Genomic DNA, 20082 nt, shown 5'->3' on the forward strand with positions numbered 1-20082 from the left:
ATGACAGAAATGAAGTATAAGAAATGAAGATGAAAAGAGACTGAAACTACATAAATTATTAGCTATACTTATTTTTTTTAATTTATTGGACAGAGTTATAGACAGTGAGAGAGAGAGACAGAGAGAAAGGTCTTCCTTCTGTTGGTTCACTCCCCCAAAAATTGCTATGGTCGGTACTGCGCCAATCTGAAGCCAGGAGCCAGGTGCTTCTCCCTGGTCTCTCATGCGGGTGCAGGGTCCCAAGCACTTGAGCCATCCTCCACTGCCTTCCTGGGCCACAGCAGAGAGCTGGACTGGAAGAGGAGCAACCGGGACTAGAACTGGCACCCATGTGGAATGCCAGCGCCACAGGTGGAGGATTAACCAAGTGAGCCACGGCGCCAGCCCCAGCTATACTTATTAAGATACACAACTTTTCTTTTCTCCTTTTTTAGGGATGAGGTCAAGTTGGGAAACTGGTCCTTGTCCAAATATTTCCTTTTGGAATCTCAGGTATCAACTAAGGCTTAGAATACCACTCCATTTTATAGAAATCAGTGGTCTCTCTCATAAGATACATTCAGGTACAGCTAAACATATCTTTAAATTTCCATGAGACAACAATAACTCATGTAACTATTTTCTTTCTAAACTTCAGTGATTTTTAATTTACAAATTATAATTCTATATACTTATGGGATATAATGTGATGTTTCATTACATGTACACTTTGTAGAATGACCAAATCATATCAATTAACATACCACCTTAAATATTTATTATTTCTATTCAATTGGCAAGCAAAAAAGCTCTCTGCACCTTAATGTTTATTGCAGCTCAATTCACAATAGCTAAGACCTGGAATCAACCTAAATGCCCACCAACAGTAGACTGGATAAAGAAATTATGGTATATGTACTCTATTGAATACTATACAACAGTAAAAAAAAATGAAATCCAGTCATTTGCAACAAAATGGTGGAATCTGGAAAACATCATGCTGAGTGAATTAAGCCAGTCCCAAAGGGACAAATATCATATGTTCTCCCTGATCAGTGACAACTAACTGAGCACCAAAAAGGAAACCTGTTGAAGTGAAATGGACACTATGAGGAACAGTGACTTGATTAGCCCTTGTCCTGACTGTTGATGAACAACTTAATACTTTATCCATTTTAGTATTTTTTTTGTTCTACTTAATACTATGGTTTGAACTCTTTATATAACACACAATTATTCTTAGGTGTTTAAATTTAACTGAAAAGTTATTTCTGTTAAATATAAGAGTGGGAATAAGAGAGGGAGGAGATGTACAGTTTGGCACATGCTCAATCAGACTTGCCCCAAATGGTTGAGTTAGAGACATACCTGGGGGTTCCAATTCAATCCCATCAAGGTGGCATGTACCAATGCCATCTCACTAGTTAAAGTGATCAGTTTCAGTTCAAAATTGATCATAATGATAGGACTAAGAGTCAAAGGGATCACATAAACAAGAATAGTGTCTGAGAATACTAACTGATAGAATTAAAAAGGAGAGAACGATCCAACATGGGAAGTGGGATACACAGTAGACTCATAAAATGGCAGATGCCCTAAACATCACGCTGGCCTCAGAATCAGCCCTTAAGGCATTCGGATCCGGCTGAAGAGCCCATGAGAGTATTTTAGGCATGGAAAGCCAAGACACTCTGGCAAAAAGAAAAAAAGAAAAAAAAAAAACACAACTAAATGAAAGATCTCTTCAAGTGAGATCCCAGTGGAAAGAATGGGCCATCAAAGGAGGTACCTTTCTCTGAAGGGAGGAGAGAACTTCCACTTTGATTATGACCCTGTCTAAATAAGATCTAAGTTGGCGGACTCAAAAGGCTTCCATAGCCTTGGCAACTCATGACAAGAGCCTAGGGAGATTACTGACGCCATAAACAAGAGTGTCAATTTGTTACGTCAACAATAGGAGTCATTGTGCACTTACTCCTCATGTAGGATCTCTGTCCTTAATGTGTTGTCCAATGTGAATTAATGCTATAACTAGTACTCAAACAGTATTTTACACTTTATGTTCTGTGTGCGTGCAAACTGTTAAAATCTTTACTTAATATATACCAAATTGATCTTCTATATATAAAGATAATTGAAAATGAATCTTGATGTGAATGGAATGGGAGAGGGAGCGGGAGATGGGAGGGAAGTTATGGGGGGGAAAAGCCACAGTAATCCAAAAGCTGTACTTTGGAAGTTTATATTTATTAAATAAAAGTTAAAAAAAAAGACTATAAAGAATGCAAACTAGAGGATCAGCTCAGCTCTGGCCATTGAGGTCACTTGGGGAGTGAACCAAAAGATGGAAGATATTTCTCTCCCTCCCTATTTCTGTAACTCTACCTCTCAAATAAATAAATAAATCTTTTTTTAAAAATAAAGTTTTTATTTGCTTTTATTTTTTAGTTTCAATATTCACAACTAAGCATCTTCTATGTTCCAGGGTCTATCATAAGCCTTGAAAACAGATAAACATGTTCCTTCCCTTAAGGAGCACAATGTTTATATTTTTTATTTTTACTTTTTTTTAAAGATTTATTTATTTATTTGAAAGGCAGAGTTACAGAGAGGCAGAGGCAGAGAGAGGAAGAGAGTCTTCCATCTGCTGGTTCACTCTCCAAATGGCTGCAATGGCTGGAGCTGGGCCGATCTGAAACCAGGAGCGTGGAGCTTCTTTTAGGTCTCCCACATGGGTGCAAGGCCCAAGGACTTGGGCCATCTTCCACTGCTTTCCCAGGCCACAGCAGAGAATTGGATCAGAAGTAGAGCAGACAGGACTCGAACTGGTGCCCATATAGGATGCTGGCACTGCAGGCGGCAGCCTTACCCACTATGTCACAGTGCTGGCCCCAGGAGCACAATGTTTATTAAATGATATAAGAACATACCGAAAGAAGTTACAATATAACATAATACAACAGTGAAAAAGTGCAGAAAATTCAGGGAAGGTTTCCTGGGGAGATCCAAATTGGTTCTTGTGGAATATCAGAAACTTGATAATAATACTTAAAGGGAATAATTTAAAAAATAAAACTATAGAAAAGAAAAATCTAAAGCTATAGAAAGGAAATCAGTGGTTTCCTAGGGTCAGGGATGGATATTTAGGATCAAAGAGGAAGGTGTCCCAGGGAGCCACTAAAGTGATGGCTAGATTGTAATAATGGTTATCTGTAATAATATTTATATAATAAATATATCTATTTGATAACATCAAGTTGTACATTAAAGATATATGGCTTTTATTGTATAAAGTTATTTTTTTAAAAAGGGGCTAGGGAAATCAATGGGCTACTCTTTATGTTGCTAAAATTCTTCCATATTCCAATGAATCACAAGGTAGCTATTAGTAATCTGTGAGGAGGAAAATGTTTTTTCTAAATAAAGGGAGTTTAAACTCCAGTGCTGTTTCTTATTTTAGACCTCTCCTAAAGATGTAATGGACAAAAAATGTAGACCTCGGCCGAGTTCCAGTAGAACAAGCTATTTCTAAGTTTATATAATATTGCTAAAAACAGCATTTTCATAATACATATTTCCATTTATAATGTTATTACTGAATGTGTGGGTAGAATACTAAACAAGGAATTAAAAGGTGGGTTTTTTTTTTTAACTAGACTGGTGATTGTTAGAAAATTTATTCTCATCTTTGGGATTATTTCAGTTCAAAATAGGCTGGTTTCCTATGATTTCCTTCATTTTAGAGATTCTACTAATCTTACATGGTTAAAATTTCTATATACACAGCCTCCAAATAAAATCCCCAAGTCACAGATTTGAAATTGATACATGAAACAAGGTTTCTCAAGTACACTAAAAATTAGAAGTATTTTCTACAGCTCTTGAGATTGTAAAAAATATATCTGTTGTTTATTATTAGCTATTCATACAAGTTCTCTTCTTAAATGTTCAATTTATGTATTTGACAGGTAAGATGACTGAGAAAGAGAGAAATGAAGAGGGAAAGGGAGAAAGGAGGGAGGGAAGGAGGGAGATAAGGAGAAAGAAGGCAGAGTGACAAAGAGAGGGAGACACACACACACACACACACACAAACACACACACAGAGATATCTTTTATCTACTGGTTCACTACCCAAATGGCTGCAAAGGCCAGGGTTGGCCCAGGCCAAAGCCAGGAACCAGGAACTCCATCTTGGTCTCCCATGTAGGTAGCAGGGGTTCAAGTACTCAGACCATCTTCTGCTGCTTTATCAGGCACATTAGAAGCAGAGCCCCCAGGGACTGAACCTATTCACCAATATGGAATGCTGGCATCACAGGCCCAAGCTAGATCTGCTGTACCACAATGCTGGTTCCAGGTTCTTCTAAAATTTCAAAAAAAATGATGCTAGATGTATTATTTTCTATATATTATATTTATTTGCAAATGAAGAAACTGAGAGATACAGAAATTAACTTTACTCAAGATATCATCTTTGCAAGGACACATGATTAGACCAAATATATCTTATACGATTTTATCTGTGTAAAAAGTTATTGATATCCATACAAAATGGAATTTTTTTCTGGAAAGGTATTTAACAAAAAATACTGTTAACTTTAGGAAGAGGGTAAAAGTAGAAGGAGATACTTTTCCATTTTTACTTTCTATACTATTGAAAATTTTTCTACCTGAATATTTTTAAATCCTGTTCTTTCCAAATAGTGCTCTTAGGTTAGAATCAGTTTGTTTCTCCTTTATTTCTACACTTGAAAAAAAAAAAAGAGAAGTAAATGTTTGGCTTTTTTTTTTCTTTTTAAACAATATGTCTAATAGTTTATTAATTCAGTTCCTCACAGGACAAAGAACTAAGGTCACAGGCTTGATTAATTACATTTGCAAAGAATAAAAATATCCCTTATTCATAGAATACATTTTTAACTTTAAACAGTCATCTGGCAAACTCATGCAGCTGATCACAAGGATGAATCAGGTAAAAGCATGTGGCTGACTCAATACAACACTTTAGTACTGGAAAATAACTCTAAGTAATGTCCTACTGACAGAGGATAAGAGAGTATACATCAGAGTTACTCATCTCTAAATGTTTCAATTTTCCTATCCTTCAACTCAGCTGCCCTTCTAAACAGAATATAAATGAGACTTTAACTGTAAGAAGAAATAGAATGTACTTTTAGAAAAGTTAAAAACTATATAAGTGACAAAACTTACTATTTTTAAAATCATACATTTCTCGTTAGTACACCAAATAAACATCAAAGAAAATACTATACCTGTAACATCTTCTGGATCTGATACAACGATATGTGCATTTAATTCCTGTAGCTTATGATGCAGTTCTTCTAATTTTTTATTTGATTTTTTCAAAATGTTGTCTACATAAGCCAAACTTTTTTTATCTGTTGTGACTTTCCTCAGATTTTCAGCTCCTTCTTTGATTTTCAGTTCTTTCCTTATTTCTCTCTTGATTCGATCCTTGATATCATCCAATTTTTGTTGCACCATTGTATCTGAAAAGTCTAATTTTTGAACAGCACTCACATTCTCAGGAAATGGAAGACTTCGGGAATCCCCCTACCAAAACAAAAATAAACATACAAATATGGGAGTTAGGAAAACTACTTGTTCAGTAAAATATGCAGCAGTGACAATAACAGTATTTTCAGCATAAAGAGATTCATTATTAATTATATTACACTTAATTATCAACAAACTAATTACTTATTTACCTCCATTATAAGTACGCAAAAATGTTAATTCAAAAGCTCTACCCATCTAGTCTCTCAGTTATGATAGCCATGTACCACACTGAAGAACCTGGTTGTTTTTTTTTTTTTTTTTTAAACTGGCAGAGTGGACAGTGAGAGAGACAGGGAGAAAGGTCTTCCTTTTGCCGTTGGTTCACCCTCCAATGGCTGCCACGGCTGGTGCACTGCGCTGATCTGAAGCCAGGAGCCAGGTGCTTCTCCTGGTCTCCCATGGGGTGCGGGGCCCAAGGACTTGGGCCATCCTCCACTGCACTCCCTGGCCACAGCAGAGAGCTGGACTGGAAGAGGAGCAACCGGGAAAGAATCCGGCACCCTGATCAGGACCAGAACCCCGTGTGCCAGCGCCGCAGGTGGAGGATTAGCCTATTAAGCTGCGGCGCTGGCCAAGAATCTGGTTTTAATATCAGATCCTGGGAGTAGCAGTGGTGGTTCAAATAACTGTGTTCCTGCCACCTGAGTCAGAGAACTAGATTGAGTTCCAGGCTCCTGGCTTTGGCTCCAACGCAGGGCTGGACTGTTACGGTTATTTAGGGAGTGAACCAGAGGATGGGAGCACTGTCAATCCACCTCTCAAATTAAACAAAACAAAAACTCTGCTCACTCAAGTTGTATTAGTTGACAAATACATTTATATTAAAGCAAAGTGAATACAACACCTTTACACACAAGAGCTTCTCAGTACTGAGTAAAAATAGATTTTGATATCTGATAAACACAAGTTAGATCTCAATCCCTGCATGCTGAACCCTGGGCAATTTACTTACCCTTTCAAACACTCAGTTTTTTAAAAAAATTTTTATTTATTTATTTGACAGGTAGAGTTATAGACAGTGAGAGAGAGAGACAGAAAAGTCTTCCTTCCGTTGGTTCACCCCTCAAATGGCTGCTACGGCCGGCGCTGCCCTGGCTTGAAGCCAGGAGCCAGGTGCTTCTTCGTCTCCCATGTGGGTGCAGGGGCCCAAGCACTTGGGCCATCCTCCACTGCCTTCCCGGGCCACAGCAGAGAGCTGGACTGGAAGAGGAGCAACCAGGACTAGAACTGGCGCCCATATGGGATGCTGGTGCCGCAGGCGGAGGATTAACCAAGTGAGCCACAGTGTTGGCTCCCAAACACTCAGTTTTATCACTTGTAAAAAACCCAAATATTATTAGCCCCTTTCAGAGTTACTGTGATAATTCCAAATATTTTAAGTGAAGCTCTAAATGGAATTACTGGCCTATTATAGTCACTTAATAAATGAAAAGTATTATTAACTTCTAAAGGAAAATAACTATTCTTAGATAAGGAACTTATTAAGAATATATTATTAAAATCAAATTAAACTGATAACCTTATATCCACTTTTTTAGCTAACGAATTAAATGTATTAGACTTGGGGAGATTACATTCAGAATTCCATTTACATATCCCATGATGAACTATTCCAATTGATAATCTGCTTGACTCTCTACAAAATCTTAATTACTAGAAAGTATCTCTAAATGATATCCTACTGATGGAAGCTAAGAAACATATAACACACTTATACATCTGAAAATGAAAATCAAATTAGCTAAGCACAGTTAACCTATAATTAAAACAATGAAAAGTAAGGCTGGCATTGTGGCAAAGCAATTAAAGCTACAACCTGTGAGGCCAGCATCCTATGTACTGGTTCCCATCCCAGCTGCTCCACTTCGAATCCAGCTCCCTGCTATTGACCCGCATGGGTGCAGGGGTCCAAATACATGGGCCATCTTCTGATGCTTTCCCAGGCACATCAGCCAGAAGTTGGATCAGAAGCAGAGTAGCTGGGCCTCAAACCGGCACCCATAAGGGATGCTGGTGTCACAGTTAGTGGCTTAACCTGCTGTGCTACAGTGCCAGACCCAGACTTAATTACTCAAAAGATTTTCTTTTCTATTTGAATTTATCACATCCATATAAATAAGTGCTATTTAAGTTCTTGATGCATACTTTTTACATCTAATCTTAATCTCTAAAATATGTATTACGCAAAACAGTGGATGAGAAAGAGTGAGTTACTGGGAGATATGGAATGTAGTTTTGACTTACATACCACTATACCCTGTGCCCATAGGTTATTTCTGTAAATCTGGTTCTAATCTGCTTAGGGCTAGGAACTGCTTTGACACTAAAAACAACAAAAAGGTAGCTCAAGGAAAATTTCAAATGTTCGAATATATATATATATATCCAGGTTCCATGACTCCTAGGTTAAGTATTCCTGGAATATGGGAGCAAACATTTAGTCTAGCAGTTGTGACAGCATGTCCCACACTGGAGTACCTGGGTTCAACTCTTGGGTTCTGTTCCTGACTAATCAGACCACAGAAGGCTCAAGGCTCAATGACGGCTCAATAACTTGAATGCTGGCCACCCACGTGGGAGACCTGGATTGTGCTCCCAGCACCTGGCTTCAGCCCCCAGCCCAACTTCAGTTATTATGGGAATTTAGGGAATCAATCAGCAGATGTGATCCCTCCCTCCCTCCCTCCCGTCCTCCGTATGCTCTTCTCTCTCTGCTTCTCAAGTAAATAAATAGAATTCTTTTAAAAATATTTTTTTAAAAATTTCCTGGATTAAGTGGTCTACATTGGTTGGCTTTAAGTTTCTTATTTTTATGTACTCAGATATAGGATGATCTCCTACGACAAGATATTCAATTTTTCAATATTTTTAAATGGAATGGAAATCCTATCATTCCTTTAATTTTCCAAAGTTTAAAAAGTCACTTCTGGGAGCTGGCACTATGACATAGTAGGCTAAGCCTCCACCTATGGCACTGGCATCCCATATGGGTGCTGGTTCAAGATTTGGCTGCTCCACTTCTGATTCAGCTCCCTGATAAAGGTCTGAGAAAGCAGTGGAAGATGGCCCAAATCCTTGGGCCTCTGACCCCACATGGCAGACCTGGAAGCTCCTGATTCCTGGCTTCAGATCAGCCCAGCTCTAGCCATTGAGGCCATTTGGGGAACAGAGTAGTATATGGAAGACCTCTCTGTCTCTCCCTCTGTCTGTAACTCTGCCTCTCAAACAAATAAACCTTAAACAACAACAACAACAACAACAACAAAAAAAAAAAAAAAAAAAAAAAAGGAAATTCTGAAGTACCTGACAGGCAGGCATATCTCATTAAGTAACTGGATATTAAATAATGAAATGAAAGTGCCATTTTCCCCTTTAGTTTGTGTTTACTATTTGAAACAATAGTAAATTGCTAAAATACAAGTTATTTGGGCCTTACACTTAATATATAGAACTGTTAGGTATTTATTTTGGCCTGTGGGGATATTATTTGAGATAATTATTTGAGATATTATTGAGATACCAAGGGTACTGTGAACCAAGATATCTTGAGGATCTTTGGCTTAGTACATAGTATTAAACCATACTACTTGGGAAAGCAATTCATTTGATTTTTTTATGAACTTATAAGGACTGAAATAAAAATACCCTGAGAAATTGAATTAGCTTAAGCATTTTTCATCTAAGCATTGTTTACTTCAACCTACTTTACCTGAAGGTAGATAACAAGAATTTTTTTTCTTAAAGATTTATTAATTTGAGAGGCAGAATTACAGAGAGGGAGAGCAGAGACAGAGGTCTTCCATCTGCTGGTTCCCTCCCCAAATGGCTACAATGGCTGGAGCTGGGCCAGACTGAAGCCAGGAGCCAGGAGCTTCTTCTGGGTCTCCCATGTGGCTTGCAGGGGCCCAAAGCACTTGGGACAGCCTATGCTGCTTTCCCAGGCCATAAGCAGGGAGCTGGATTGGAAGAGGACCAGCCAGGTCACAAAATGGCACCCATATGGGATGCCAGTGCCACAGGTGGAGGCTTAATCTACTATGCCACAGCAACAGTGCGAGCCCAGTAGCAGGAATTTTGGTGATATTCATATGTGATAGGTGTTTTTCACAACCAGTCAAAAGTGGATTCAGAATTTCTTAAACTCTGAAATCAGATTAGGCATACTCACTCCCATTTTGGAACCTACATTACAAAGTTAACGTATAATAACCTAAGACTGACACTCCCAGTTAGTTCTTATGGTGTCTCACAGATAAAGGGTGTCACTGTGTTTCTCTCAGAATTTTAAAATACAATGAGGCTTCCTGAGAGTTGCTGAGGCACCCAAGTGAGTCTTTTTCTGTTTGGTACTAAGCTTTAAAGGTTATTAAAATAAAATGTCATATGAAAATGGCTTCTGTATTTGAGGTAATACTGTGAAGGACCTTGCCTGCTTCAAAATTCCGTATCTTTCCCATTTGTTCCCTGAATCCCAATCATATCAAATTATGGAAATATATTATAAGAGATCATCCTCTTGTCTCAGCCACTGAGCATGCTGCACCTTGGGACACACCACCTCTCCTTTTGTCTAGCTCTCCCAAGAGCCCTCTTAGACAACAAGTTAACTATATGTCCAAGTTTACCACCACAACGCTTCACAGGAAATTAGTTCTTGCCCAATGCCTTCCCTTACAATTTAGTTAAATGACGTTCCTATATACTCTGATCCTTTAGATTGTACTTAAACAATTATCCCTTTTCTACCTGACCACTCCCAAAATTGTGAGCAATTAATTTGTTTGGCAGGGTACATTTTTAAAAATATTGTTTTACCCATTATATTATTTAATAATCCTTTTTTTTTTTTTTGACAGGCAGAGTTAGACAGTGAGAGAGAAAGAAAGGTCTTCCTTTTCCATTGGTTCACCTCCAAAATGGCTGCTATAGCCAGCGTGCTGCACCAATCTGAAGCCAGGAGCCAGGTGCTTCCTCCTGGTCTCCCACGCAGGTGCAGGGCCCAAGCACTTGGGCCATCCTCAACTGCCTTCCCAGGCTACAGCAGAGAGCTGGACTGGAAGAGGAGTAACCGGGACAGAACCAGCGCCCCAACCAGGACTAGAACCCGGTGTGCTGACGCTGCAGGCAGAGGATTAGCCTAGTGAGCCGAGGCGCTGGCCAATAATCCTCTTTTAAAATTCAGGAAAACCTGTTACTTCAGAGGACCTCATGATTTCCTCTGATGAAAAGAACTAGTATTCCAGAAAACTAAAAGGCAAAAGTGATCTTCAATCATAGCAACTATTTTAGCTAGAATTAGGTATGAACTACTTATGGCTAACAATTTTACTTCCTTTTCTATTGCAGAGGCCTGATTTTTTTTAGTAACTATATTTTGCTCCCAATTTTTTTATTTAGCTATGACATGGTTCCAATACCATTTAGAAAGGAAGTAGTAGAGATACACACAACAGAATCAATAATTTAAGATTGACAAATGCTGTCTGACAGTAAATAAGAAAGTCCATGGTATTTTCTATGACCCGTTTTCTGATAGTTTTATTTGCAATAAACTGTGAAAGTTACTGGAAAATATAATTTTCTTATATTTGGAACAAAAAATTGAGATATTTCATCTTATAAATTATACCTCTACTCTAAAAACAAAACAATTACACTATAATGCCAGTAATAATACCCGATGAAATAATGTTTCTGACCTTGGTAAATCACATTAACTGCAGAAAAATACACATAATTAAGAACCTCACTGGTAAAAAATCTTCAGTGATAACCTTTATGCAGGCAGATTCTATTACAGGCAGTAGTAACTGTCCACACCACCCACATTATACTGATTAGTTTTAAGTTTAGCTTCTTCATCATCCATTCACAAGTATTTCCTACTTTCTAAAATCTCATGTCTCCCCTGAAAGCAAAGAGTAGATACCTTTTCTCATCATTCCAAAATACAGAAAGTAGGACCCAAGTTCTAATCACAAACACCTTTTAAAATTCATTAACATGCTCAGAAAATATTAAGATGAAAGAATGAGAAGAGACTATACATTCCACTCTTAATTAGACATCATCTGCCAATTTTTTCAAACATACAAAATGTGCTAATATATGTTTGATAAACAACTATTTGTATTTCATGAAGTAATGAAATTCCGATCTTTATTCTAAATCATAAATTGACAGTTTGGGGCTGGCACTGTGGCGTAGTGGGTTAAGCATCTGCCCGCAATGCCTGCAATCCATGTAGGTGCCAGTTTGAGTCCCGGCTGCTCCACTTCCAATCCAACTATCTCCTATGGCCTGGGAAAGCAGTAGAAGATGGCCATGTACTTGGCCCCTGCATCCTTGTGGGAGACTTAGAATACGCCCTTGGCACCTGGTTCGGATTGGCCCAGCTCTGGTCATTAAGGCCATTTGTGGAATGAACCAGCGGATGGAAGACCTCTGTCTCTGCTCTCCCTGTCTGTAATTCTGCCTCTCAAGTAAATAAATGTCTTTTAAAAAATGACATTTTCAATTAACTATAATTCAACAAACTCACAGTAAAGAAAAACACTGAAATAAGAACAAGACCAGATTCAAAGAATAATTTAAAGAAAAAAGATTGCCACTGTGATCAAGTATTTCATTTAGGGAAAGACAGGAAAGGCTGTTTACTCCTCACTGGCCAAGTTCCCAGAGAAGAAGTGAAAAATCTGTTACTTTTTCTACATTTCAGAAATATAAAAGTCTGACTTGATAAATGCCAAGAAATGTTACAATACCCATAAACACTTACTGGGTACAAGACTCATATACTCTTTTAACTAGATGGAATTTCAAATATCATTTAGCTTAACTGAAGATCATTTAACTTAACATTTAGTTTTGAGGAAATCAAGTTCAAAGGAGTTAAGCAACTGACCTAAGCTCACAAAGAAAGTCAATGACTTTGTCAATGACAATGGCTGGTGGCAAGCATACTGGTTTTCTGAAAGTGCTTTTGTGCTCCTTTACTCCTTACCACTTTCCTAGAAGCGTTCTTTGGAATACCTTTCACCTCTATTTGAACTATACCTTCACCTAATTGATTTGTATTAATTAATGGATATTGGCTTCCGTTAGAGAAAATGGCAGAACATATTTCCTCCTCTCTAATTTCACCCCAATCCAATTCACTGCAGGTGAGAGTACTCTCAACTAGAAAAAAAGAAACTCATCCTAACACCAATCCTGTTACTAGCTATGCAACCCCAGCATTCAAAAAAGTTCATGGGAAACATGTATTATGATATGCTTAACACACATGGGTTCTCCATCAATGACCCCAGCACAGATGCTCTACGATGCTCAAGGTAGCAAGCACATTACAGTTTTACCATTAAACTATTAAGACTATCTTTTAATTCCATTTCCCACAAAGTACCTTTATATTGGCCCATTTCTCCATGCCTGTTTGCTCAACTGCAAAATGATGTTTGGATTTCTTATCTTTCCCTTTTTTTTAACTTTATTTATTTAAAACTCTAAGTATACAGACAGAAATGACACAATTACTCTTTCTCCTAGGTATTCAACTTAATAAGGAAGACATACATGAAAACCAAATGATCTGAAGATGCAGCAAAGCATTCAAACAAATTAGGCCATACTGTATGTTTTTGTTTGTTTTGAAAAGAAGGCTCAGTTAGGATGCAGTACAATGGAAAGAACAAAACATTTGGAGTTAGGTTGGCCATATTTAAGTCCTGATATCGAAACCAGGCTGAAGTCTCAATTTCCTCATTTGCAAAATGGAATTATTACAACCATCTTGATTGTATTATTTCCAAGCCTCATAGTAGCTCTGCCCCAAACTAAAACACATGCTTTCCCAACAGCAATATAGTTCCTGGCATATACTTGGCACTGAAGCAGACAGTGCTGGGCACCTATGTAACATCCATTTCTCCCACTATCCTTACTAAGAAAATTCTCATTTTGCTACACACAACAAAATATATAGATGAAATTTTCCCATCACCAGATTCTCTTACAGTTAGAAAGGGCCATGTAACAATTCTTGTCAAAGAGAACTAAGCCAAGGATTTAGGGGAAAGTTTTCAGTTCTCTGGGATATAGACCCAAGGCCTGAAGGTAGAGCATCCATCTTGTGAAAAGAAGGGACAGATAGTGGAAATCCAGCACACCAGGATGACAGGGCACAAGGAAAGAGACTATGTCCGTGTTGGCCATGGTGAACTGCTATACAAGTCCTAGACTACCTAACCTTGGAATTCCTGCTCTAGATAAAAAATAAACTCCTATTTGACTAAAGCAATGTCATACTTGTACATTGTAGGCCAGTATGAAGAATTTCATTTTTATTCTGAGTGAAATGGAAACTTAAGGCAGGGCTTGGGCAAAGAAATAATATTTTCTGACTTTCTATCCCAACATTAGATTTGGGAAATGCAGAGAAACCCATTATGAAGACACAGAAGATTGTTACAAAACGGCCTGAAATGAATCCTGTCTCACTGCATTCACACCAAATCTGGGATAGCCCTTTGACTGTCTCTGAAGGACAGTGGAAGTGACAATCTAGTGATGTGTAGAGTTCCAGGGTGCAGGACTCCAGAGAACTCACAGCTTCCATTTTTGTTCTGGAAAACCCAAATGCTAAGTAAAGAAGTCCAGGTTATTCTTTTTTTTTTTTTTCTTTTTAAGATTTATTTATTTATTTGAAAGGCAAAGTCAGGGAGAGGGAGAGGGAGAGGGGGAGGGGGAGGGGGAGGGGGAGGGGGAGGGGGAGAGATCTTCCATTCAAACGGTTCACTCCCCAAATGGCTGCAATGGCCAGGGATGGGCCAGGCCGAAGCCAGGAGCCAGGAGTGTCTTCTGAGTCTCCCACATGAGTGCAGAGGCCCAAGGACATGGGCCATCTTCTGCTGCTTTCGTAGGCCATTAGCAGGGAGCTGGATTGGAAGTGGAGCAGCAGGAATTTGAATCAGTGCCCATATGGGATGCCCCTACTGCAGGTGGCGGCTTAACCTGCTAAGCCATAGCACTGGCCCCCAGGTTATTCTTCTTCAAGAGACCCTGCAGAATAAGAGAAACCATGTATAAAGCAGCCATGTGGAAAAGAACAAAAGCACTCTACTCTTTCAGCTATTCTGTCTGAGGTGCCAGGCATGTGACTGAGGCATACAGAACATTCCAGTCTAGCTTGGCCACCAGCTGAATGCAGCTGCACAAGTGAGACGAGCTGAGACCAACAGAAGAAACACCTAGCATAACAACAGAATCTTGAGATGAGTTTGTTGTGCTACCATAGATACATGAAACAGAGGAAGAGATGATGACAGCTCTAAAACAATGTTTTTAATTATAATTATTGTTGCTCCCCCTCTTCCCGGAGGAACGACACAGGACCCTGCGCTGTTCTTTGTCTGCTGCTCAGCCCTTCCCGGGTTTGCTGCTGGTTCTTCCCGGGTTGGCTGCCGATCCTTCCACCTCCGTGGAAGGGCGGCTCCCCCTGCCACTTTCCCCACTTCCGCGGGGGAGCGGCACACCGCCGGCCTGCTCTCTCGGGGGCTGCTCAGATGTTATCCGGATGTTCCCCTTAGATGTTCCCCCGTGCATGTTGTCTCTCTCCTCCTTTATAGTCCTCTTCCACCAATCCCAACTCTGCTACCCACACGCCGAGTACGCTGCTCTCCTCCAATCAGGAGCAGGATCAGCTCCTGCAGGTTATTGGTCGAACTGGAGGCAGCTGTGTAGAAGTTGTTTACTCGTCTCCCAGCGCCATATTGTGAGAGAGCAGATGCATAGAATAAGTCTTAATTCCAGTAACTTAGCCTAGTCTTAGTTGCTCCCCACAATTATGATTAATAACTTTTTGTGGCCTCCCAATGAATAACAAGTGCAACAATTTAATACGAGGAATGAGGATATTGATAATGTTATCATTATAATACAAAAAGAAAAAAGCAATTTTACTTTTCTTTCCTGCTGAATGCCCCCTCACACACAACGAGAATGTAGGTGGAAACTACAACCTTCCCCTGAGAACTAGAGTTATTACTCTGAAAAACAGACACAAACATTTGATGAATACCAATGGTGAAAAAAGAGAATACGATCTATATCTGTAGTAAGCTAAACATGAGTTCCTATTGGTGGCTCCAACTTTAATCTGATAGTACGTGGATAATTCTACCATTCTCCCTTTGCTCTCATTTCTACAAAAAGAAACCATCATCCAGTTATATAACTGTTTAATTTCAGTATAATGCATAGCACAATTAGAATTATAAACCTATACCCCTATGGGAAACAACTTCATCAACTGAAGTAAAGTGATTGTTTGGTTACCTATTTTTCTATAAATCTAATCTGGATTTAAAGAAAATAATCTACTTCAAAAGCACAGAGGGTGGCACTGTGGCACATTGGGTTAGGCTGCCAGATGCAACACTGGCATCCCCTGTTAGAGCATTGGTTCAGGCCCTGGCTGTTCCATTTCTGACCCAGCTCCCTGCTAACGCACCTGGGAAAGGTGGCCCAAGTGCTTGTGTCCCTGCAACCCATGTGAAAGACCCAGATGGTGTCCCTGGCTGTTTTGGCCATTTGGGGACTGAATCAGTAAATGAAAAACTCTGTGTGGGGCTGGCACTGAGACACAGTTGGTCAGGCCTCCATCTGTGGCACTGGCATCCCACATGGGTGCCGGCTGGTGTCCTAACTGCTCCTCTTCTGATCCAGCTCTCTGCTAATGGCCTGGGAAAGCAGAGGAAGATAACCCAACTGCTTGGGTCCCTACCCACATGGGAGACCTGGAAAAAGCTCCTGGCTCCTGGCATTGGATCAGCCCAGTTCCAGCCGTTGCAGCTATTTGGGGAGCAAACCAGCAAATGGAAGACTTCTCTCTGTCTCTCCCTCTGTCAACTCTGCCTCTCAATAAACAAACAAATCTTAAAAAAAAAAAAAAAAAAAGACTGTGTGTGTATGTGTGTTGACCCTCTATCATTCTGCCTTTGAAATAAATAAACCTTAAAAAAAAGCCCACACAATCCTTATATTCAAGGAGCTGATGGCTAATGTGATGACAGATCACAAGTTAAACGTGATATATGTGATGAAAGAAATGAACAAGAGAGAGAAAAGAATGAAAAGCTCACCTATACTTTAGGTTAAATGTTGGGGTGGACATTTTGTGTGGTGGTTAAAATGCCTCCAGGGATAGTGGCAATCCCTACCAGAGTGACTAGGTTCAAGGATCAGCTCTGTTTTCTACAGTTTCCTGCTAATGCACATGTGGAAGCAGCAGGTGATGGCTTCGATTGAGTATAGCCTGGTGCAACCTTAGCTATTACAGGAACTGGGGGAGTAACTCAGTGGATGGAGGATCCCTGACACACAGGGGACCTGAACTGAGCTCCAGGTTCCTGGCTTTGGCCTGGCCCATCCCTGGCTTTTGTGGGAGGGTGAAACAGAAGATTTCTACATTTCAAGCAAAGCAAAATACCAACAGTCTCTGACAATTTACACATGCATATTTTAATACTCAAAGGAAGGAAATAAATAAAAAAAATTAGTGATATACTGTAAAACACTATAATAAATCAAAATGAAATACTAAAAAATTCCCAAGTAGCCCACAGGGAGGCAGGAAAACAAAAACAGAGGAGGAAGAAATAAAGGGAACAATTAGAAAACAAAAAAAATTAAAGTTCTTACATACTAATATTAGCTTTAAATTGAGTATGAAAGTTAAATAAAAAAATACAGTGTTCACCGCTTATCATACGGCTAGCTTTGCATGGTTTCAGTTAACAGCATTCACCTGTGGTCTGAAAATGTGAAATGGAAGATTCTAGAAATAAACAATTCAAGTTTTAAGTTACACACCATTTTGAGTACCACAATGAACTCTCACCATCTCACCTGGGGTGTGAATCATTCCTACATTCCTAGACAAAAGCTCAGCATAGCCATGCTATACAGGCCACCCTCTCATTAAGTCACTTAGTAGCCATTTTGATTATCAGGTCAACTGCAACTAACTCAATACTTGAGTTCAAGTAACTCTTGTTTTACTTAATAATAACCTCCAAGTGCAAGAGTAGTGACGACTGCAATTTGGATATACCAAAGAGAAATTATAAACTGCTTTCTTTAGGGGCTAGTGCTGTGGCAGAGCAGGTAAAGTTGCCGTCTGTAGTGCCGGCATCCCATAAGGGTGCCGGTTCGATCCCCGGCTGCAATCCAAATCTCTGCTATGGCCTGGGAAAGCCGTAGAAGATGGCCCAAGTCCTTGGGCCCCTACACCCACATGGGAGACCTGAAAGGGTATCCAGGCTCCTGGCTTCAGACTGGCCCAGCTCCAGCCAATGAGGCCATTTGGGGAGTGAACCAGTGTATGGAAGACCTCTCTCTGCCTCTGCCTCTCTGTAACTCTGCCTTTCAAATAAATAAATAAATGTTAAAAAAGAGAGAGCTTTCTTTAAGGGAAAAAGTGAAAGTTCATCATAGATATTTAAGTACAGAAAAAATATACTACCACAAATAGGGTTTGGTATTATTCATGATTTCAGGCATCTTAGAATATGCGCCTCATAAATGGGGAGGGTAGTTTACTGTATGGCCTACCCATAAACTTTACTGTATGGCTTAATCATCATCTATAAGAATTTCACTTCAGGTCAGGTGTTATGGTGCAGCAGGTTAAGCCACTGCTTGTGAGGTTCACATTTTGTATCGGATTGCCAGGTTCGTATATACTCCTCTGCTTCTGATCCAGCTTCCTGCTAATACACTTGGGAAAGCATGGATGATGGCCCAAGTACTTGAATTCCTGCTACCCATGTGGGAGACCTGGATGAACTTCCTAGCTCTTGGATTTAGCTTGGTCCAGACCCAGCTATTGTGGCCATTGGGAAGTGAACTGCAGATGGAAGATCTCTCTTCCTCTCTCTCACTTTCAAATTATAAATAAACAAAGTAACTTTGAAGGGCAGGTGCTGTGGTACAATGGGTTAAGCTGCCACTTGGAATACTGGCATCCCATATCAGAATGCCTGTTCAAGTACTGGCTACTCTGCTTCTGATCCAATTTCCTGCTAAGGCATCCTGGGAGGAAGCAGGTGATAGCTTGGGCCTCTGCTATCCACATGGGAGACCAGGATGGAGTTGCAGATCTTGCTTTGGCCTGACCCAGACCTGGGTATTGAGCACATCTGGGGAATGAACTGGCAAGTCGAAGATCTCTCTCTCTCTCTCTCTGTGTCTTTCTCTCTGTATGTGTGTATATATGTGTGTGTATTACTCTGCCTTTCAAGCAGATGAGAATAAACATTTTATAAAAGAACTTCACTTTGAATATCATGACATAGGTAGGCTGAAAGAAAAAAGATGGAAAAAGATATACTCAACAAATGTTAATCAAAAATAAAAGCAGAAGTACTATCAGGAAAAGCAGACTTTAAAGCAAACAAAATGACCAGAGAAAACAGATCTTTACCTAGTGATAAAATGGTCTATCCACCAAAAGACACAACCATCCTAACTGTAGAAACAACAGAACTTCAAAATATAATAAGCAAAAACTGATGGATGTAAAAGGAGAAATAAACACACAATTATAGTTGGGGATTCAACACCCCTGTCTCAGTAAGGTAGAACAATCAGAAAGAAAATCAGCAAGACTAAAGAAAAATCAATAACACCATAAAAGTAGAGTTGAAGTGACCAGAATATTTCACTAACCAGAATAGAATACATACTCTATAAGCACCCATGAAACACACACCATGGTATCCCAGGGCCCAGTTCAAAAAATAAACCTAAATAAATTTACAATAAATTCAGCCAATAACAAAATAACAAAAAGTTGGTAAGACTCTCCAAGCACATAGCATCTAAAAAACATGCTTCTAAATAATCCATGGTTCAAGTGAGAAATCTTCAAGGAAAATTTTAAATATATTTTGGACAGGCAGAGTTAGTGAGAGAGAGACAGAGACAGAGAGAAAGGTCTTCCATCTGTTGGTTTACTCCCCAAATGGCCACCATGGCTGGTGTGCTGCAGCTGGTGCGTTGCACTGATCCGAAGCCAGGAGCCAGGTGCTTCCTCCTGGTCTCCCATGAGGGTGCAGGGCCCAAGCACTTGGGCCATCCCCCCACTGCCTTCCCGGGCCACAGCAGAGAGTTGGACTGGAAGAGGAGTAACCGGGACAGAATCTGGCGCCCCAACTGGGACTAGAACCCAGGGTGCTGGCGCCACAGGCGGAGGATTAGCCTAGTGAGCCGCGCCACCGACCATGTTTATGTATTTTTCAATACTTGAAAGGCAGAGAGAGAAAGAGAGGGAGAGACCAACCTTCCAACTGTTGGTTTATTCCCCAAATGCTCATAGCGACTGGGGATGGGCCAGGCAAAAGTCAAGAGCCTGGAACCCTATCTGGTCTTCCACATGAGTGGCAGGGGTCCAAGCACTTGAGCCATTATTTGTTGCTTCCAGGTACATTAACAGGAAGCTAGAACAGGACCTGGGGAGCC

General features: G+C 39.9%; 1 protein-coding gene across 2 annotated transcripts in view; it reads right to left on the reverse strand.

The window, feature by feature from the left end:
* PKN2 (protein kinase N2) overlaps positions 1-20082 on the reverse strand; it is a 156526-nt gene that overhangs the window by 85964 nt on the left and 50480 nt on the right. For both annotated transcript variants that reach the window (XM_051856284.3, XM_089337099.1), the window contains one exon: positions 5256-5556. In XM_051856284.3, the coding sequence (XP_051712244.1) occupies positions 5256-5556 (301 nt within the window). The remainder of the gene's footprint in view (positions 1-5255; positions 5557-20082) is intronic.

Source organism: Oryctolagus cuniculus, chromosome 7, assembly GCF_051225735.1.
Source record: "Oryctolagus cuniculus isolate XC-2025 breed Fujian yellow rabbit chromosome 7, ASM5122573v1, whole genome shotgun sequence".
Classification (NCBI taxonomy): domain Eukaryota; kingdom Metazoa; phylum Chordata; class Mammalia; order Lagomorpha; family Leporidae; genus Oryctolagus; species Oryctolagus cuniculus.